Genomic DNA, 22,675 nt, shown 5'->3' on the forward strand with positions numbered 1-22,675 from the left:
TTGGCAAGCTGGTAGATACTGCCACTCTGGCTTTCAAGGCTTCTTATATTAAATTAGCTTAACCGCAAATTCATTTATGATGTTCAAAAAAGAAGGTTATCCATAGTGGTATGAGTTAAACAGCCATCAAGCTATAGTCTTCTGCAAGCTGGTGTTCTCTGCATGTGCTTGATTACAGGACCTTGATTACAAAACACAAGCAATGGAAAATAATCCAACCAGTGTCTTAAACTTTAAAAGAGCTGATTTTAACAAACTCAGAGCCTAGGAAAGATTCCATGGTTGAAAATCCTAAAGAGAAAAACAACTCAAGAAGCATGGGAAATTCTGAAAAATGTGATCGTAAAAGCCCAGTCCAGCACAATACTACTGAAAAAGAAAAACAAGAAATTCAAGAAGAAACCAAAATGGCTGCACAAAAATCTCTCTGACAAACTGAAAAACAAAAAGGACAAGCTCAAAAAATGGAAATAGAGACACATAACTAAGGCTGATTATCAACAGATAGCCAGAACATGCAAATATGAAGTCAGGAAAGCATTGGCAAGTTTCTTTCAACATATTAATAACAAGAAAAAAGACACGGAAATAATTGGTCCACTAAAGAGAGAAGATGGCAAGGAAGTAACTGGCAGTAGGAAGAAAGCAGAGCTCCTTAACTCATTCTTTGCATCAGTCTTCATGCAAAAAGAAATTATAGCCCAACGTACCAAAAAAATAAAAACTACCGTAAAAGACAAACTAGAAATAAAAATTAAAATAAGCAAGAAAATTGTAAGAAAAAACCTATCTGACCTTGACAAATATAAGTCACTGGGACCTGACAGATTACATCCCAGAGTTCTGAAGGAGCTGGCAAATGTTATCTCAGAACCACTGTACCATACCTTTCAAAAATCCTGGAGCAGCGGGGAAATACCTGAGGATTGGAAAGGAGCTGGTGTGGTTCCCATCTTCAAGAAAGGGGAAAACAGCAGACCCAAGAAACTACAGACCAATCAGTCTAACCTCAATACCTGGGAAGATCCTGGAAAAGATAATTTAAAAAAACCAGATCTGTGAACAATTAGAAGCAAATAAAATTATAACAAGTTAAGCCAGCACGGGTTTGTTAAAAACAAATCATGCCAAACCAATCTTATTGACTTTAATAAAGTCACTAAATTAGTAGACCAGCAAAATGCTCTGGACATAGTATACTTAGATTTCAGTAAGGCATTTGACAAAGCAGACTACAATCTACTTTTTGCTATACTAGACAAATCTGGAATACTGCAACCAATTTTGGTCACCATCGGTGGTGGGATTCAGCCAGTTTGCACCACTTCGGGAGAACTGGTTGTAAACTTTCTAAGCAGTTTGGTGAACTAGTTGTTGGAACAATTCATTAGGGCAGAGAACCGGTTGTTAAATTATTTGAATCCCACCACTGGTCACCATACTACAAAAAAGATGTTGAGACTTTGGAAAAGATTCAGAGTAGAGCAACTAAGATGATAAAAGACCTGGAGACCAAACCATATGAAGAACGGCTGTAGGTTTTGGGTTTGGCTGGTCTAAAGAAAAGAAGAATTAGGGGTGACATGATAGTAGTATTTGAGTATGTGAGGGACTGCCACAAATTATTTTCCAAAGTACCAGAGGGCAAGACAAGAAACAATGTTTGGAAACTAATTAAAGAGAGAAGCAATCTGGAATTAAAGAGAAACTTCCTAACAGTGAGAACAATTAACGAGTGGAACAGCTTGCCTTCAGAAATTGTGGGTGCTCCATCACTGGAGGTTTTTAAGAAGAGACGAGACCATGGGTCCTCAAACTATGGCCCAGAGCCACAGGCGACCTGCCGAAGGCATTAATCCAGCCGCACAGGACCACTTTGCTGCCTCACCCACAACGCCCTGCCCACCCTTTGGCCAAGCGCAGGATTTATCTCTGGGAGCCCCACGGGATGGAACTGAAAGGTAAGGGTGACAATTCTGGCCTGCAGAGATGTTCTGGAGGTGGGGGTGAAAATTGGGGTGCATAGATGCCCCAGGAGGCCAAAAAATGTCCTATTTGTGGCCAAAAATAAGCCGTTTTTGCCTATTTTTGGCCTACAGAAAGCTTCTGGAAGTGGGTGTATGTGTGAAAAATTGGGTGCACAGACACCTGAGGTGCCCTAAAACTGGACCATTTTTGCCCAGTTTTGGCCAAAAAAGGGTCCGTTTTTGTCTGATTTTGGCCTGCAGAATGCTTGAAGGGGGGAACAGAGTGCACAGACACCCCAAGAGGCCAGAAAACTGGTGAAAATAGCCCATTTTTCACCTCCCCCATCTCCAGAAAATAGAGAGAGGCGGGGGGGGACAGAGACAGAGACAGAGAGGGAGGGAGAGAGAGAGAAAGAGATTTCTGAAGCTCTTTGGGGCTGAGAAGAATTGCTGCAAAACTGAGTTTCCTGAAGTGGACCACTAGACTCCTAAATAACTGAAAAAACGATCAAGTAAAAAGAAAATGCAACCAAAAGAGTAACATGCAAACAAAAGCAAATAATACACCCTCAGGAGCAAAACAAATTAAAGTTTAATTGGTGTGCATTGTTCAATGGACTGTTAAATTAGCCACACCCACCTAGTTCCATGACCTAGCCACACCCACCCAGCTGGTCTGGCCTCCCAAGCGTCTGAGGGACCGTGAATTGGCCCCCTGTTTAAAAAGTTTGAGGATCCCTGGACTAGATGGTCACTTGTCCGAAATGGTATAGGTTATCCTGCTTGAGCAGGGGGCTGGACTAGAAGACCTCCATGGTCCCATCCAGCTCTATTCTTTTCTATTTCTATTCTAAAACCTACAGTAACTAACCAGCACTCAAGCTAACATGATATCTGGAAATTATGTGAGTGTAATCTAATACATTTAAAAGAATCCATTAGGAAATGCAGTAATGTTATACTTTAAAAAAAACTAGCCCAGGTTTGAATGGGTGTAATGCAGTGGTGGGTTTCAAAAATTGTTCGAACCTACTCTGTGGGTGTGGCTTCCTTTGTGGGAGTGGCTTGCCACCCATGTGACTGGATATGAAGATGCCAACAACACTTGTCAGAACCACCTTAAATTACCTCACACACAGCACTGGCATGCATAAGAATATGATGTAAACTTGTTTTTTAAAAGGCATCTTTGGTTTGCGTTAAAACAACTTCAACACACGCAATGTTCTGATTGCACCACAAACGCAGTAGTCATCCTTACCTTTCACAGAGGCTCTGAGTTTTATAAATAGGAGCATGATAGGGTAGAATAATCATATCCAAGGACCAGTGGTGGGTTTCAAAAATTTTTGGAATCTCTTCTGTAGGTGTGGCCTGCTTTCCGGGTCCACTGGTGGAACCTCTTCTAACCGGTTCGGTAGATTTGACGAACCGGTTCTACCGAATAGGTGCGAACTGGTAGGAACCCACCTCTGGTGTAATGCTTGATCTCCACGTTTTCACAAATGTAATAGCTTGCTTCTCAGAGTTGTGGAGGCTCCATCACTGGATGTTTTCAAATTTAAATAAGAGAACCATTTGACCAGGATGATAAAAGGACTCCTGCTTGGAGCAGAAGGTTGTAGTAGAAGACCACTGAGGTCCTTTCCAGCCCTTTGATCCTATGTGCTATCCCTGGAATTGGCAAAGAACATTTTTGAAGTATTTTTCAAGGAAGCTTTCAGCTAACATGAATGTGTGTCTCCCTTAAAAGGGTGTAGTACCACATACAAATTTTCATCAAATATGTAGCACCTATTTAGCTACTTACAGGGGTCTTAATGTTTGGAAGGCTCTCCAAGCAACATTTCCTGTTTACCCTCATCTTGTCTTTTCTTTTTCATTGTTTTGCTGAGGAGAGGCCTTATCGTAATGTGTTTTCATTGCACCTCAATCCGCTTTATATTAAAAACATGGTTGTAGAGCAGATACAGTTTGAAAGTACCTCATATATGTTTTTCCTTGCAGAAGAATGGCTCTTGGTCCCCCTCAGATTTCTTATTAATTGTATTTTCAATTTATAATGTTGTGAAAAGAATAACAGAATATAGTTCTGCTCTAGATTTTCATAAATAACATTTCAGTTGCTATTACGAACTGCCTTTTTGCATACAATGTTGTTACAAATATACTGTATGTCTTGATTAATTGTATCTATATTGTAAAAGGAAAAAGAATTGAAGTTCTCCAAACTCTAGTCTATGTGAATTAAAACAGTGAATTAAATAATATATTTCTGTATTATTTTACAATTAGTGAACATATATTCTGCAAATTGAAAGCTGGGAAAAAGGAGAGAAATGCAATCACAAGTTGTGTTTAGCTATCATTCTTTCTGCTTTTAGGAAACCTCTAAAGCAGATCTTTCTAGCCAAGCCTTTTAAAAACCAACAGTTTTATTTTTTTGTTTTACTATGTGTCTATGGAGATTCTCAGTCATCCAGGTCATGGTTATCCAAAAGATACTTTTTCAAGAGGCAACTGGACTTTTTGGCTTTTCTTGAAAGCTGAAGAAGCTTCTTGGATGTGAAGCAAAATGTCTTCAAAGAAAAATGTTTTACTATGTGTTTTACTATTTGTAAAGTTGTGTTTTCTGTTTGTATATTTTGAATTAAAAGTCCCTCTGTTCATTTTGAATGTAATACTTAAATTAAAATGTTTTGTGTGGTGGCTAGATTTAAAGTCTTTGTAGGATTTTCTTTTTTAAACTTGTGCTTGATAAATTTTATTCTTTGTTGTAGAACTTGCCTTTCTTCTGATAAATTAAATGGGTTTTTTTTCGTTTTTCAGAGATAATATTTTATAAAAAAAATATTACAGTCATTTTGGTTTCCTGCTTGCATGAATTTTGGTATTTATTTCAGTTGTCAAGTATTTAATTTGTGTCCTGAATACTTCTCCTGCACACTGCTTAGAGAGTCCAAGTATGGGTATTATCACAGTCTGCTTGCCCTGGACTGAGAAGTCTTTTCCCTGGCCACGCCTCCTTGCGTAGCCACATCCTCCAGAAAAAATTCTCAGTCCAGCCCGATCGGATTGTTTCTCTCTGAGCTCCAGGTTTTTTTGAATTATTTTTTACCTAACTTGGACTCTCTAACTGTCTTTTCCCTTTAATGCATGAATTTTGGTATTTATTTCAGTTGCCAAGTATATAATTTGTGTCCTGAATACTTCTCAGTTACCTTTTAAAGTTGGAAATACATGCAGATTATCAGAATGCCACATTTTTGTTTTTTCTTGTCTCCCAGGTCGTCAGATTTTGGAACATTATATACTAAATTAAACTTACAGCCTGGAATTGTTACAGTCATTGAAAATTTCTACATCTGTCCTGCTAACAAGAAGAAGGTATGGGGATCATTGTTTATTTCAATAGAAGAGCCCAGGAAAAAAAAGTACTTAGAATAAATTTCTAGCAAAGTATATCAGCCACATGTTCAAAAGAGAAACCATTAGAAATACTAAATACACAGAATTAAACTGCAGGTGGATTTATTCAAGCATGAGAAAATGATGATATATATGAAAAAGTAAAAGCAGACAAATACTGTGTCCTGGCGCTTAAATAATGTAAATACAGACACATCCTGTACAAAACAAAAACCTGAAGATATCTGCTACATGAACAGGAGGAAACCATAATTTATTTGAAAGTATTTCATGACACAAAGCAGGGTTAAGGTTAATGTGTAGTTCTTAATTTCTGAAATCCTTTGATTATTTGTTGCACAGATGTCTAATTCTTTCTTTAGCACTGCAACTCTGGCATCAGATATTGAATCTACTTGAACAGCTTTTTTGGGAGAGGGCAATAGGGTGAAAATAAGTTATTCCTTCCCTCTTATAGTACTTCATCCTCAAACAATTTGTATCCTCCATCCTCCTTATAACTCTATAGTATGTATAATATAGTATTTTCTCTTGATGAATAAACATGTAATATTTTTCTTAAAACCTAAGTTGGCCTTAGCTCATATTGTATATCATAATGCAGAGTAAGATTGTGTAGAGAAAATTGTGTGTGAGAGAGAGAGTGGGGAGGGGAGAATACATTTTCAGGTATGTTTACACAGTCTTGGGTATTGTTGTATGAAATGGAATTTATCTGAGAACTAACAAAACATAGTATTCCTCTAAATTTTGCCCATATCAGGGACAAATATCAAATTTACTCCCAGCTTGCCTGTACACAAATACCTCTTTTATTTATTTTGTCCAATGTAAGGTTCTAAAACTTATTTGAATGCTATCTTATTTCAGAGGAATTGTGTAGCTTAATTGTGACAATCTCGGCAGATGTGCTCTAAAACAGATATTAATTATTCAATATTCTGTGAGATATTTTTAAAAGTTAGAGTACTTTCACTTAAAAACCATTAAATGTTTTGCTAATAACAAGGAAAGGAAGAACACTTCAAAATATTCTGTATAAATAGGCAACAGAACAAAAGGATCACAACACAAAAATTGCAACATAGCATAGGATAGAAAAAATTATAAACAACTGGGAAAAGTTTGGACAGAAAAGACTTCCAAACACCAATTCTATTCTCACTCTTCTATAATGCTGTGGAAGGTAGTTTTGTGTGGCATTCAGGAATATATAAATGAAGCACTCAGCTAGGATTGGTTGCCTACATCCCCCTCCCTTTCTCCTTTCCTGCTAGATAGATATAACTAGATGTACATTTTAGGCTATTGACCTTTATAGTTTCTTCCTTCATAGAAACCTTGCACCACCCCATGTGATATTATAGTGTGATGAAGAACTAGTAGGCTACAGGCTTCTTGTTCATGCATTCGACCTTGTTTCTTGTAAAGTCCTTACACTAATTCCAGCACATGACATATTGTATTTTTGTTCTTGCTGATGTGAAATACTTTGCTTCTGGAATGCTGGAAGACATAGGTGGTTGGTGCTATAATTAACTATAGATTAACTCATTTTTGTAAACGTTGAATCCGACAAAAACTCTTCATTCTTCACTTGTAGCTTTTGAAAAAAACCTCGTTTCCATTTCCTGTTCTGAGTACACTGCCCTCTTTGTTAGGATGGAGTGGGGCATTTCTAAGATTGCAATACTTCCTGGCTTTCTTTGTGTGTCATCCTTGTTTTAGTACCCAAGTCAGACAATAATTAAAGTTTTGTTAGGATGAGACCATCAGGCATGCTTGAAGGAATGTGAGAAATTATAGACTGCTGTTAAATGGAGTGACCAAAGCTGAAAACATATTGATAATGCCTGGTAGTTTGGCTTATTTGTCAATCAGTTGTTTCAGATGGCATTTGAAGGTCAGTTGGAGTGAAAGATGCCTGAAGCTCGAGTTGGAATGTAATGAATGCTTCTTAGTTCTCGTGACATGCCATCAATTATGGGTTGTCTCAAGACAAAACAATCGTTAGTGCTTTTGAAGCTTGATCATTAGTAAAGAGGTTATAGTACTTATCACAGAAATAGTCAAGAAAATATAAGGTTGCAGTGTAACTAAGGAAGTCCTAATGATAGCAAAGATCCTTCAGTTTAAAGATCTTTATACTGTCAGGTCAGTGATCAAGATCAGCACTTTCATCCAGGTCTGTTAGATGTTTTGCCAGCAATTAACCAGGTTTGACAAAAGGAGGGGATTCAGCCCTCCTAACTAGGATTACTTCAAGATGAAGCAGGATATATCCGTAGGGGAGGAGAGGGTGTGAATGTATAATATATGGGGTTCTGTCTCACTGATTAGATACATCTTCAAGCACAATACCATTTTGAGATCTCTGCTGCTTTTAGGTTGTTGGGGTAATGTAGATAGTTGGCTGATGTAGTTGTATGTTGTTGGGATAAAGTGGTTGGTGTGTTGTATATGACAATTGGGCAGTCTCAGACATGATGTAGCATGTTTCTTGTTCTGGAGCTTTTCAGTGATCATGCTGAGGTTGCCAAGTCAGGAAAAGCTCAGAATGTCAACTCTGCCTAGGCAACCATGGATGCATCACAACTAGTATGTTTGGGCAGAGAAAAATAGTACTATAGATGATGTTTTGAGATATCTGGCACTAAGTCTGACATTCTCATATGGACTTGGGTGGAGAGTTTGTTGGATTAGATGGGATTGTAAAATAACTTTTCTAATGCTCTTTTTAACATTTAAAAACTATTCAGACGGATTAGCTTTAGAGAACAATTTGAGGAAAAGAGCACATGTTTGCCTCCTCAGTATTATTTTCCTAATTAAAATTCTTCACATCTCCACAAGCCGCTAAGAGCTTAATGGAGAAGTATGGCATAGTGAATTTCTTCTTTTATTCGGTCTGCTTTTTAGCTTAAAAAGGGATATTTTAATGTTATTGGTATTATTTCTTCCATTCTGTTATTCTGTTTTTCTCCTTTCTAATCCAGGTGTTTATTGTCTAATTTCCTGTTTTTATGCATCAGAATTATATGTTGTCCAGAGTCACTTTTTGTAGTTATTTAAATTGAATAAACAAACAAATAAATAAATTGCAACAGGACTGCCTGCAGTCAGTTTGGGAAACATAAAGTTAAAGAAGATTTTCATTTATTTATAGTAATGTAGATTTACTATAAATAATATTATTTAACAAACATTATTTTCCTTGTCATTAAGCAGGGAAACAGGAGAAAGAGCAAGGGTTATGGAAAAGAACTAAATTATAAATTATTAAGTGGGAAAAATGTAGAAATTGTATGACCATGCAGAGAGGAAAGCTGTAACTAAAAGGATAGGTTTCATATTATCATGAGGAGTGTGGGAAAATGTCAGGGAGCCAGAGTTGTTGGGCACAGTAACAGTCTGCTTAGGAAGCCAAGACTGAATTGGAGCCAACTTGTGGAGATCTTCCAGTGAAAAGGATCACAGACAATTTCAAATTTGTTAAATAACATGGTACAATTAAGAAAGTTACAAAGAAGTGAAGAAAATAAAGAGGAAATTGTTAGATTAAGATCAGTCTTGTGTGACATAATGTGCTGGAATCTTTTGAACTACCCCAGTGATGACAGAAGCCTTTCCCCAGGTATTTAATAGTCTTGTCTTGACTTTCAGATTTACCATAGCAAATAATAGGATCAAGAAAAGAAAATCAGATTCTCATTCGCATTTGTTGTAATGGAAGCTTAATGGATCCTAAGATACTGAATTGAACAGATTTTTATCTGATAATAATTTGTTAATCCATAGTACCCTAAAATCCGGGGAGGAGGTTGCAGAGATGGCTTTAAATCATCCTTTGGGAAGCACTTGGAATATTGTACTACTTTTCTGCCTTATATATATTTATGGCTACTAAAATAAACATTCAAATATAAAGACATAGCAAACTGGGTATATACTGAAGATGCAATTTTGGATTATAGATGTAAATGTACAAACAGTAAATTTTGTATTATTGGTAAAGTCCTTATTTAAACAATACATGTACATATATTATTCCCATGTATGTTTAGGCTTTTTCCTTTATGTTCCCCATCTATTTCTGTCTGAGAGCTTGCTTATTCTGTAATGGAAACTTGATGAAAGCATACAAAGCTTTTGATGACAGATTTATTCAGTCCTTAATTTCAAACCATCCAAGTTGCCACTTTTAGCTCTGGCTTCCATACAGAAAGAGATTTAATTAGCCATTCCACAAACTTCCCTCTTTCGCTCACCTTGCTCTCTTTTCCCACAGATAAAAAGAGATGTTATGTATCACATTCCAGAAAATTCTTTGTGATTGGGAAGCAAGCACAAGACATTTGAAAGTCATTCTGCAGATTAAAAAAAGTGGTGGGGGAAGCCATTTAGGAACTGCCAAGTAACAGGAACAGGCAGCCACTCTAAGCCAAACACCCCCTGAAGTGTCTTACGGAAACATTCATTTAGAGAACCCTTTCGCTCCCTTGACATTTTAAAGTCCTTTGTTTCTACCCTGGTTGTTCTGGACTTTTTCTCTCTGTAAATTAGCTTTTCTTTAGGGTCTGGGGTGCAGCAAGAGTGTTGGGATGGGAGGAAAACATGTGGATATAAAAATGCTATTTCCTCAGCCTATCTCTTACAGTGCTTCAGCCCTCTCAGCAGGTAATGAGGATTATTTCAGGACTGCTTTTCTTCGCTTCCCAATATCAACCACAGCCACAGCCCAGTAGATTACAGAGCCTAGTAACTAGATGGCAGTCCATCTTGGCTGGTATTGACTGGAGGGGCTCTCCTGAGATTTGCACTCAGCCATTAATGCAACCTTCACTAGGAGTTGAAGGAGGCAGTGGTTCATAAGCTTTTTAAAGAAACCAATCTTAGATACCTTCATGTTTGACCGGGTCAAGTTTGAACTAGAGATGCACTTCTGTGTGGTGGTTAAAACACTAGGCTAGAAACAGAAAAAACTATACATTCTAGTCCTATCTTAGGCATGAGGCCAGTTGAATGACTTGGGCCAATCACACTCTCTCAGTCCTAGGAAGGAGACAATGACAAGCCACTTTTGAAATCTTGCTAAGAAAATTGTAGGGACTAGTTCAGGTAATTGCCAGAAGTCAAAACTGACTCAACAGTGCTAAATTAAAAAAAGGTTTGGACTTGCCAATTTGGGGTAAGGTAATCGCAGCAGAAAAATTCCAGGTGTTACATAGATGAGACCCTATGTGTTTTTTATCAGGGCAACCTGCTCTACCCTAATATGGGATGGAGCACACTGTTTCCGCTTTTGCCTTTCAGTCCTAATCCAGGAGCCTTCCCAAACAGTCGCTTTTGTGAAAAACTATTTTTTGTGTTAAATTTATGGATTGGGGATGAAAGGCAAAAGCGGAAGCAGTATGCTCCGTTCCATATTTGGGTAGATCAGGTTGCCCTGATAAAAATCTCTCCCCTGATACAGCCAACAAGGCAAGGATAGCCTGTGTCTTAGAGGCTAATACATCTACTTAATATGTAAGTAGCCTCGATTCAAATCCCAGATAGGAAAAAATGCAAGTGGAGGCACTGGACTGTACAAGCAGGTGGGAGGGAGGGAGGGAGGAGGGAGGAAGGGAGGAGGAAAGTTCACCTGATCCTGGCTCAGGATGAGGGGGGAGGAGGAACTGGCTGTAACACTCAAAAACACCCCCAGAGGCTTTATAGGAACCTGGGGAGGGCAAAAAGAGCTTCAGAAGGTAAACTGACCAGCTTGAAGCAAGTTGCTTCCTGCAAAGACTCACATGCCTTTGCTCTTCCTTTATGTTCTATGGGAAGGGCCAATCACCTCCAAGCCTTACTCCTGAATCATCCCTTCTGTCTCAATTGTTCTTGCCTTCTGGCAGCTCTGCGCATGCGCGCACTGGGAACAGGGGGAGCCTGTTCCTCTGCCTTGCTGATGTCCGGATCTGGAGGCAGCACATAACTCCCAGATGGCCCTGGCCCCCTGTCTGCCTCCAACTCAGACCCCTTGTCCGAGCCTTCCCCAGACTCCAGGACTGGCCTATGTTCCTCCCCAACCTCCTCACCATCTCCACAGGCTGCCAGCCGACCACAACACTATGCTAGCTTACTGTATTTTTTGGAATATAAGACGCACCTTTCCCCCCCTAAAAGAGGGTGGAATGTTGGTGCATCTTATACACCGAATACATCTATTTTTAGCCTCTGGAAACCCCACCCCATGCAACCCATTTCTCTTGAAGGATGGTCCACACACATTTCCCACCGGCACCCCGAGCTGCGGCTAAAAAGGAACTCCCACCTGTCACATGGTGAATGTCCTCCACCACCCCATTCCCAATCTAACATCCTGAGAAAAACCTTTGTGGAGAGCAGATCGGCCCTTTTCCCTTCCTCCACTCCTCCAGTCTGCCCAGATCTCTCATGCAGTGCCTATTGCTATTGCGCCCAGCGACCATATCTCTTTGCTGCATGACAGATTCGGGCGGATAAGGGGTGGGGGTGGAGAAAGGGAAGAGGACCGATCTGTTCTCCACAGAGGCTTATTTCAGGACACTAGATCTCCATTTTCTGTCTGGAAAAAGCTATTGACATCATCGGGATCTTGGCTAGTGGAAGAAGTGTGGAATGGAAAGGAAACTTCAGAATATGGGAGTGCCGGGTCGGAAGTCTCCCTGGAGCCTGGGACCTGCTTTTGCCCTGAGACTAAGGAAGTGGGGTTGTGAAGAGGACTGTGAACTAGTCCAGTTGTTCAAAAAAGCAGCCTTACTGGGTCATTTTCTTTTGGCTTCCTTTTTGCCGCTCAGGCACCGCCACGAGGAACCGTTAATCCAAATGGAAGGGATCCCCACCCTTCCTTGCCCAATGGGACTGTCCCAGTTGAACCACTTCATCAGCCAGCGCACGTCTTTCCTTACTGAAGAGAAGAAGTGAGCCAACTGCTTCTCCTTGGGCAAAGCGGCTCTGCGTTGCCGCCGGTCAGAGGGAAGGGGGGGGGAATAAAGTGCGGAGAGAGATGTTTAGTCCTGCCCTGCCATGGGAGGGGTAGAGAAAAGTGGATTTGAGATTGCTAAAAGCCTTACCCTTTAGGAAGATCAAGCCCGTAGGGAGTTTCGGAAAGCCCACAGCACAGTGTAGCAGCCTCCTCCATGATGTCACAATGCAAGTTCTATCCTTTACAAATTTGGGTCCAGCATCATAATACAAGTATGAACTTGGCAAAAGTTGCATCACAATTTGTGTTTGACATTGGCCACAGCTTGTCTCCTCTATGGGTGCCCATCATAGTCACACCTTCAAGCTTTTATTGTGAAATCTAGAGTAGAATCCGGGGCTGCTGGTTCTGTAATAACATGCTCCTTTTCTTCTTTGGTTGATGTTGGATCTTGGATCAGTTAATTCTTTGCCTTTCAAGGTCCCTTTGGTTCCTCATCATCACACAAGTCTTCTACAAGGCTTATAACAAATAATAGAGTTTTGTTATATTCATTTTCCTAGCATACATGACTGTATTAGAAAGGTAAGTTGAATGGATATATTTTTCCAGTTTCCAGTTTCATGATACTTTTGTAAGTTGCTTCCTCCTCCCAAGACTTCGTTGCTGATTCTGATACAAAGTAGACCAAAACTCAGATTATTATTAGACTGCAGTCCCATTTACTAGAAGTGCAGAAGAGCATGCCTTAGTTTGTGTGATAAAACTTGTTGCTTCTTTTTACAAAATGTGAGAGTTGTAGTTATGTGAAAACCTCTAGGGATTAGCTAGAAAATCTCCTGCAGTTTTGCTAAGCTTCAATTTTTTGGGGTCTTTAGATAAGCAGTGAGAATTTAGGAGATTATCAGAATACTTGGCAGAATACCTCTTTTAATCTATTTGGAATCAATTGATCCTAAGGCATCGCTTATTTAGTTCCTTTTTCATTTTTAATTAAATAAAAATATGTGCGGATCGTATTAGAATTTGGCTGATTTGTTTGCTTTGTTGTTTTTTCTTTTATAGATAATTCTTGTAAGTTCTTCCCACAATGACCTGGACCAGAATCTTTTTATTAGTACAGATGAAGGTGCTACTTTTCAAAAGCAGCCCATTAATTTTTTTGTGGAAACACTGATATTTCATCCAAAGCAGGAAGACAAGGTGCTTGCTTACACCAAGGAGGGACAGGTAAATAACTAAAAAGTGTTGTGTGGCTTTGCTTTTGATATATCTGAAATGTGTTCTGGACAGCTTGGAGGAACAGTATGAAATATCAAAGTATTTTACTACATAAAATACTGTAATATAACCAATATAGGAAACCTTTCCAAAACACTTCATATAACATCTGCATGCATATCATTTCCAACAGTTACAGATGAATAATCACATATAGAATTAAAGCGTATTATAAACGGCATTAAACTTAACATTTAACAACAATGATTTAGTTGTAGTAGTATGTCATTAGTTGGTCCTGCAGTTACCGAGTGATTGATTGGTGCATATGAACCAGTTGCTGTGCACTGTGATCATTTATAGGAATCCAAATACTGGGCTCATTCTCAATCATGTTTGCTTAATATTGAAATGAATCTGCATTAAAAAAAACTGTAACAAATACATAAGCTATTTTACACTTTTGGCTCTCTGGTATTAATTCAACTTTCAGTACTAATTTGTATATGCTTTATTCCTTGGCAAAAAATGTTAAGGATAAGACTATGTAAAGTTTTAAATATGTTTTAAACACCTTAAAATATGAAAGAGCCAAGTGGGGTAATGACTAAGATGTTTGACAAAATCAAGTCCATTGTCAGTTATGAAAATTCACTGGGTAAGTTTGAACCATTCACTTCTCTCCACTCTACTTCATAACTTGTTGAAGGGAAAAGTTGGAAGAATCCTGTGCTTTTTACCTTGTGCTCTTAGAGGAAATAATAATATGTTTTCTCCTTCTTTTTCATTTTAAGCTTTATGCATCTCTTGATTTGGGAATAAAATGGACTCACATACAAGATCATGTGTCAAAAGATCATATTTACTGGTAAGAGGCATATTCTTGCTGTTCAGAATTACATAAAAAAGAATTATGGAGAAAAGTGATCTTTTTCAATCTTTGAGGGTATTCTACTCAACTATGCTGTATTACATAATATCTACAACTTTTCATTAGTATTAATAACAAGTGAGAAAGTTTAATAGATTTAGTTATCATGATATGGAAAATATATTCCATTTTTCTGCTTTACTTAAGTAATTTATACTTAATTTTTATTATTTATGTTTTACTGAAAGATTTCCTACAATATCCAATTCTAGAATGTTCATTGCTTCAAAGTGCTTGCCCTGGGTAAAATAAGACCAAATTTTAGAAGGTCCCTCTTCTGGCAGTGAACATTTTTCTGCCAAAAATTTGTTGGTTATTCATTTGCCAATTATTAAATCAAATACTCTTGCGTAAGACATTGAACTCACCAAAGCTATTTAACCTTCTGATCTGCCAAACTGCATCATGAGGTAAATCAGGAATTCCGACTGGGCTGTATTTCTATCAGTTCTTACTTACCTAAAGATGTTTTTGTAGCTGGTGGTTCAAGTAAATGTTATATTCTAATTTGTGCTTAAATGATTAAATCATCTCTGCAACTGAATCCTGCAGTTTTTCAGAACTTTTCTCAACAGAATGATTAATACTGATGCCTTAATGAACATGTGTTTTGATATCTTTGGTTCAGGGACGTGCAGTCAGGGGAGGCAGGGCCTCACCACTGTCATCATGAAAAAGAAAAGCAAATGTAAAAGGAAAAAGGCTGAGGTAGTTGCTGCCAGAGTCACAGTGGATGGCTCTGCTTAGTGCTTAACTGCAGGAGGAGGCGAGAGAACCATATGCCTCCTTTACTCTATCTTTATGATCACTTGAGCAGAGTTAAGCAAGGGTTAAAAGGTGAAAAATTTCTTATGCAAAGGAGGCACGTGGTTCTCTCGCCTCCTGTAGAGGGCATTTTTAGAGGCTTTTTAGAGTTCTCTGGGAGCAACTAGCTCAGTCTGACCTCAGCTCTTGCCTTTCTCCTTTTACATTTTTTTTCTTTTCATGATAGCAGGCAAGAGCAGAGTTGAAATCCTCTCTGAAACAGCTGGAAAAGGTCCGTGTGTAGGGAGGGGGAAAGAATTCAAAAAGTTTGATTGCATGCAGAGCCATATTTCCTTTTCAAACACATGCACATGCACACGGGCACACACACACACAACTGGATAAAAGTATATAAGCCCAGCTTCACTGATTACAAGTTTGAAAAGGCAACGTGGCTCCACCTGCAATCAAAGGCTCGGATAGGAAGGCAGCAGGGGAAGGGGGGGTATGGCAGAGGAGCTGCTTTCAAGCCATTGGAAAATATATTCAATCCAACTTCTGTGTTTCTGTTTGTTTGAGAGAGAGTGAGTGAGAGAGGGATCCAACTTTTCTGTGTGCGTGTGTCTGTTTGAGAGAGGGGGGAGGGAGGAAGAGAGGGAGGAAGGGGGAGGGAGAAGAAAAAGAATGAAGGAAAATTTATTTTGCAAGGGGGAAAAATGCCGCCGCTTTAAATCAGAACTGAGCATGCCTGGCTGTGGAATTCTGGGAGTTGAAATCCACAAGTCTAAAAAAATTTGAAAATCCTGTATCAGTGCCTCACCAGCTATAAACCTCACCGCATGTCACTGCTTTGGTTGGTCAGAACCTTTATTTTAATAATATAAATTACATCTGGGGGTCTGTGCCCTTCTTGATGTTGCTGCACTACAATTTCCAATAGGCCCAACTAGTATAGTATACAGTTAGCTAAGCTGAAAGTTAACAATTCACCAACACTGAAAAACTGTTATCATCTACAAAGTCCCGAAGCAGACCGTCAGTCAGTATTACAGAGGATTATTTTCACTGAAAGGAATGTAGGAATTTGTCGTTTTTCCTTTCTTCCCATAGAGGCTTTTAAAAATACTGTAGCAATGGCAGTGAGAATACAGCAGTTTTATCATACCTCATACCCTTTCATTGGGGGGAAAATAAAACTTCTCTAGACAAACTGCATGTTTCAGGGGTTCTTTCTAGGAAAAGACCAAATGTGGGTAAAAGTTACTTTTCCACCTACTGAAAAGAAACAAAAGTAATATATTTATAAACGAAAAAAGTTATTTTTAAATATAGATGCATGCAATACAGTGAGTTGCATGTTTGTCTATATGGAGAGCCTGTATAGGCCCTTCCTCTTGTCTGTGAAAATTCCTCCTGTCCTTGAGTTGTGAGGAAGGTATGTTGTTACTATAATTATTGTTCCCACAGCCTATCCTTTCCCCTCTCCCCAAGTTTTTTATTTTATTTTACAATATATCCATATCAATGCGTGAACATTGTGACACATGGGTATCATACATTTTAGTACAAATACAAATAATGCTATTAATCATATTTGTTCATTCCTCAGGCTTATGTAGTTCTAGTGTTAATACACATTTTTGTATTAAATTATAGACTTCCATTATTTAATTGTTCAATATTTCAATATGCTATTCCAATGCCAATCACAATATTGTTTAAACATACATAATAATACCATCATTCAATTTCTAATCTTTCCTCTTATTATTACTTTTATCTTATTGTATAAAAATGTGTATACTAAGGAGGAGCCAACATCGCTATGAGAGAGACATGCAATCTCAATGCTCTGAGATTGCTGCTGAAACTTGTATCACTGGGTAGTCCAATCGGACCTAAACTGTCCCACAGAGACGGCGAATGGGAAGAATATGTCCTGCTGATCTCAGGGACACCACAAAGTCCCTGATCGACCCAGGAGAAGTTCTTCTAGCTGGCGATAAAAGCACAGCCCCTAGACTGATGAAGTTGGGACAGCTCCGAATGGAAGGAAATGGAAAGAGAAAGTGTTTACAGCTGGTGAGGAATTTTTACCATTTTAAAAGAGCCTGCCTACAAAAAACTTAAAATTAATTTAAATCTGAGAACAGAAGAAATAAGCAGCGGAATTAAGCTTTGAGTGGTTTTGGTCAGTGTGTTATCTTGCTCTTAAATGGTATTTTTATGGATGGAATTTATGCAAGCCTTTTAAAACGAATGGATTAAGTTTTCTTCTTCTATCTTTTTAAAATTATTATGTTTTCAACCTATGGACTAAAATTCTCCTTCCTCATTACTACGTGTGTTTTCCTCTTTTTCTCCTCTATTTTACTCAAGAATTTGATTTTTAGTTTTTTAACTTGGAATATAAAAAAAGAAAAGAAGGAAACAAAGAGAATTCTAACAACAGATGGAAAGTTAGTGCTGCTGCTCAGAGGCTAGAGGCTTGTGTATTGGGAACAAAGCACTTTCACTTTCCTCACTGAACAGTCTGGCTTGGCAATTCAAAGTCTCACAGTTTGTTTATAGAGAGTGATAAGAACCAAAGGACAAATTGTTTACAAAGGTGTCCTTTTGAACTATATCTCTAACCAGAGAAAGTGAAAAGAAGATTTTACTGTGAATTTATGTTTAACCTTGTAAAAATCCTTCAAGCCAGAGCAGCAGTATTTGTCAGTTGGAAATTATGGCACAACTTCAACAGCAGAAAGAAGCTTTAAGTTTGCAAAAGATAATGTTTGAAATTCAGAAATTATCAAACACATTTGAGAGGACGGAGAAGAAGTTGGAAAATCTAGAGCATCTAACAGTAAAATATGATGAAGAAGTTGGAGATGTTTATCAAGTGGAAAAAGTGGAGGTTAGAGTCCTAAAAACCGAAGAGAAAAATGACCACAAAGAAATCAAACCCACTGATATCTATGGTGATTGGTTTGTGTCTGGAAATGGAAAGAGTGGAATACGGAAAGAGGAATTAAATGGAGGGGAACTCTACCCCAGATGGCAAGATACAGAAGAAGAAAAACAAAAGAATTTATGGATTTAAAGAGAGAAATTTTATTAGCAACATCATTGATAACACCACTGACAATTAAAGATAAACTGATCAAGGAAACACAAGAAGGGCATCAAAATTACATGAGAGATTCAATAAGCAATGAGTTGCAAAGAGGAGTCCATGCAAATTTGATTAAGGAGATGATTAGAGGACTGATACCACAAATGGCAGAAGACATGAGATTGTTTTGCTACTGGAAAGATACAGGTTGATAGATGAAAGTGTATAAACTAAAACTAGTTAAATTTAGTGAAATTTAGTGACAATAGATATGCCTAAATAAACAATTAATAATGATAATAATGTATACATATGTATTGGTATGACAAGTAGTAATTGAATATGAATATTGAATGGTACCTATGAAAGGAAGATTAGAAATTATTTGGTTATATATAAAGGTTAATAAAAAAGAACTAAGTTGAATTTAGCTAAGTTTTGATTATTAGGGGGGAAATGCTATGATAATGGAGAGAGTTAAATGAAGGAGGGATAATGATAACAATGTATATATATGTATGGGTACAACATAAGGAAATTGGATGTAAATTGTAAACAGTGATTTGGAAAGGAGGATTAGAAATTTTTGTTACTAAATATTATTGATGTTTAGTCAGAATAGGCCATAAGGATATAGTGTTATTGGAGGATATTAGAAATAAAAATGAAATGCCAGTATGTGGTCAGGTTTTAAATCTTGGTACATTTTATGATGAACAATTTAAACAATTATAGTCAAATGAAAATGGAGGTATGATGATGGTGATATGTATAAAAATATCTGATTTAAAATACTTGAGTTAATACAAATTTTGTGGCAACAGTGGAAGAGACGCACAAAAGCTTTTTGTAACCAACTGATACACTTTCTACGGTATGTAAAAGAGGAGGATTCTTTGCGTTGTGTTTGTTTTGAAAATTTAAAATAAAAAAAACTTTTATTAAAAAATGTGTATACTAATATTCCCCCTCTTATTTCTATCTCTAGTCTAACCTTTAATCATGCCACCATTATATTTAAAAACAAATCCTTTCTATCCATCATCTCTTGCCCGCTTTAATAGTTCATTTTTTAACTTGCATACTATATTCCTCTTTTGGATCCTTATCCTTATCTGCATCTACATCCTGGCTATTCATTTTAAACATTTCTCCCATCTCTACCCTTTTCCATTGTCTAGCTTCAAAAATATCTACCCATGCCCCTATCTCCCTTTCAAAAATTACTTCCTGTGTCTCCGGTTACCTTTTTAAATCTCTTAAAATGTTTTCCCCTTGGTTTATTGTCTCCTTTTTGTCATCTTTTGTTTGCTGCTTAACCTGTTCTGCTTTTTCATCTGCTCTTTCAATTGACTCCTCCTTTTCCTGGGGGTCTTGATCACTCATTGTCCTTTGAATAATATTTCCCAGTTTTTATCCATGCCATGCATTAAGTTCTTAATCTCCATGTGGTTTCTTATCAGAATGTTCTTGATGCTTTGAAACATTGATGCCATTTCTTCCCAAGTTCCACTCATTTCCTCCTGATGGAGCATCTCATCTTGTTTTAATAAGTCCCGCTCTTGTCCAGTAGTCCAAAAATAATATATTCAAGCCTAAAGTCACTCCCCAAAAGAAATTCAATGTTCACAATTTTTTTGTATTCGATAGTTAATCAATCTGTTTCTTTAGATAATCCCAAAAACTTTCCAGCACCTCCTTAAATCCCCTTCATGCATTCAATCTTGTATCATAGCATTAAATTTTATAATGAAGGACACTTAAACAATTATAGTCAAATGAAAATGGAGATATAATGATGGTGACGTGTATAAATATTTGAGTTAAAATACTTAAGTTAATATAAATTATGTTTGTTGACTGTGGAAGAGATGCACGAAAGTCTTTTTGTAACCAACTGATACACTTTCTATAGCATGTAAAGAAGGATGCTGTATTTGTTTTAAATTAAAAAATTTAAAAAATTCTATTAAAAAAAAAGAAATTTTGGGCTCAATTGTGGGCATCTAATTTCCCTAATATTTGCTTTTGTATTTTTTTTGTATGTCATATTATAAATTAATAAAACTATGAATGTGCAGAATTATGAGCATGTCGAGGACTACCCGTATTCAGAATCTAAAAATTGTAGATACTTAACAGAAGCCTAATCCGCTGGCATGCCATGCAAGCCTAGGGACAACGGTCACTGAGCTTCTTCTGTAAGTGGTGGATTGCCACAGCAGTAAGACATTCTTCCTCATGGCTTGTCAGTTGTTCTAGAATATTTCTACTTTGCTGACTTCATTTTGCATGATTTATTCTTCTTATAATTTTTCTTATACATGAAGGGTTCCAGGTCCTAGGTCACCATCCTTCCTTCCTTTTGGCTCCATCTTATGATCTTAAAGATCCCATTTTCTGAATGTCAGCATTGTTGTAGCAGATCTTTCTTCACATAGAACATAATCTTTGTTTTTTGTTCTCTGGAGAAGCCTGTACAGTAGGCTTTCTTAAAGTAGCTCAATGTATTCTTTTATACTGTTTATGAACAACACTTTGGGAGCAAGTAGATGCTGTACAGATTGTACTTATCTCAGAAGCTGAGTGGGGCCTTTTAAGCCTTATATCAAGCATGTTTAAGATCTTCTTGTCCTGCTGGGAATTCTCGTGATTCTGCAATATTAACATAGCATAGAAAAATTCATCTGGAATTCTGATCCAGATCATATGTTTTCATTTGGATCTTTGGGGGGCTTATTTTGTCCTCCTTTCTAGGCCACGGATGAAATGTTTAATTATGATTTTAACATGTCTGCTGTGCCTCTCAGGTTCTCCATGTCAATGCTGAAACTTTCTCAATTTAGATTTACTAATCTTATTCATTTAATTTCATGGAAGACAGCATTTTTATTAGTCATATATCAGCTCTACTCAGTAGACAAGATATGAAATAGACTCCACAGGAACATCATTTATTGAGTTTGGCAATAATAACAGAATCTTGCATGTCTGATTGTACTGCACCACCTCTCCCTCTTTTTCATTCACTAAGGAAGGCACCTGACTGAGCAGCTTCTGAATGTTATCTTGTAGTTCTGGACTTTAAAAAGGCTTTGGCACCTTTTACCTAAAGAACAGTTTCTGCATAACTACCGTATTTCAAAGTGGTCTACCTTTTTCTTCATGTCATGTTTGACTTGCCAAGCAGTAGAATTAGTTGCTTTATATAGTGCTCATCTCTATAGATGTTCTGTATTTCTTTTCTCCTGTAAATCTCAGCTGGGCTCTTGCCCGTGCTCTGGCACAGGGTGGTATGTTGCGTTAGCAAGAACATGGCAAGGCGAGTGTGCCAGCTAACAGGGCCAAGGCGACATAATGTGTCCTTAACCGAGCGCACCACTTGCTCTGCCAAACCGTTCCCTGCCGGATGATAAGGAGCCACAAAAACTTGTCGAATCCCCAGGGAGGCTAAGTACATCTGAAAGGTAGCAGATGTAAACTGTGGACCATTGTCGGATACAATAGTATCCGGCAGCCCATGCATTGCAAATAGCTTGCCCAGCACCTTCATGGTAGCATTTGAGGTGATGGATGTCATGGGGCAGACGTCTATCCATTTAGACAATGCATCCACCACCAGGAAGAGATACGTATGTCCCTCTAACAGCCGTGCAAAATCAAGATGGAGCCTAGACCATGGGCTCCGTGGTGTCTCCCAGCCATGAACCGGAACAACGGGGGGACCCGGCCGGATTTGTTGGCACGGACGGCATCGCTGAACCCAGGACGTAATGTCAGCATCCATATTAGGCCACCAGACATAGGCGCGGCCAAGTGCCTTCATCCGCACTATGCCTGGATAACCATTGTGGAGGCGGGCAGGGATGATAGCCTGCAGTTTCGCCGGCACTACAATCCTGGTCCCCCATAACAAACACCCTTGGAGCTCAGAGACCTCCATGCGGCGGAGGAGGAAAGGGGAAAAGTCCGGCACCACCGGCCCTGAGGCCACCCCCACTGGACCCACTCCAGCACCTTGGGCAACAGAGCATCCTTCCTAGAATAACAGGCAATGTCGACAGCGGAAAGGGGTAGATCGCCGTCGTCCACTAGAAAAACAGTGGAAACAGGAGCAGGGTCTGAAACCAAGATGGGTAAAGGGCAATGGCTAAGGGCATCCACATACCCGATGGCCTTGCCCAGCCTATAAAACAGGGAATAGTTGTAGGATGCCAAAAATTCCATCCATAGCAGCATGCGCGGGGACAGAACTGGTGTGTTAGGGCAATCACCCGCCAGCAGATCCGATAAGGGCTTATGGTAGGTCACCAGATGAAATGGCCAACCATAAAGAT

The 22,675-nt window shown here is 38.4% G+C and overlaps 1 protein-coding gene across 1 annotated transcript in view; it reads left to right on the top strand.

Annotated features, from left to right (window-relative positions):
- SORCS2 (sortilin related VPS10 domain containing receptor 2) overlaps positions 1 to 22,675 on the top strand; it is a 104,916-nt gene that overhangs the window by 25,527 nt on the left and 56,714 nt on the right. The window contains exons 3-5 of the mRNA XM_032219192.1: positions 5,255 to 5,354; positions 13,408 to 13,572; positions 14,358 to 14,431. Coding sequence (XP_032075083.1) covers positions 5,255 to 5,354; positions 13,408 to 13,572; positions 14,358 to 14,431 — 339 coding nt within the window. The remainder of the gene's footprint in view (positions 1 to 5,254; positions 5,355 to 13,407; positions 13,573 to 14,357; positions 14,432 to 22,675) is intronic.

Source organism: Thamnophis elegans, chromosome 6, assembly GCF_009769535.1.
Source record: "Thamnophis elegans isolate rThaEle1 chromosome 6, rThaEle1.pri, whole genome shotgun sequence".
Classification (NCBI taxonomy): domain Eukaryota; kingdom Metazoa; phylum Chordata; class Lepidosauria; order Squamata; family Colubridae; genus Thamnophis; species Thamnophis elegans.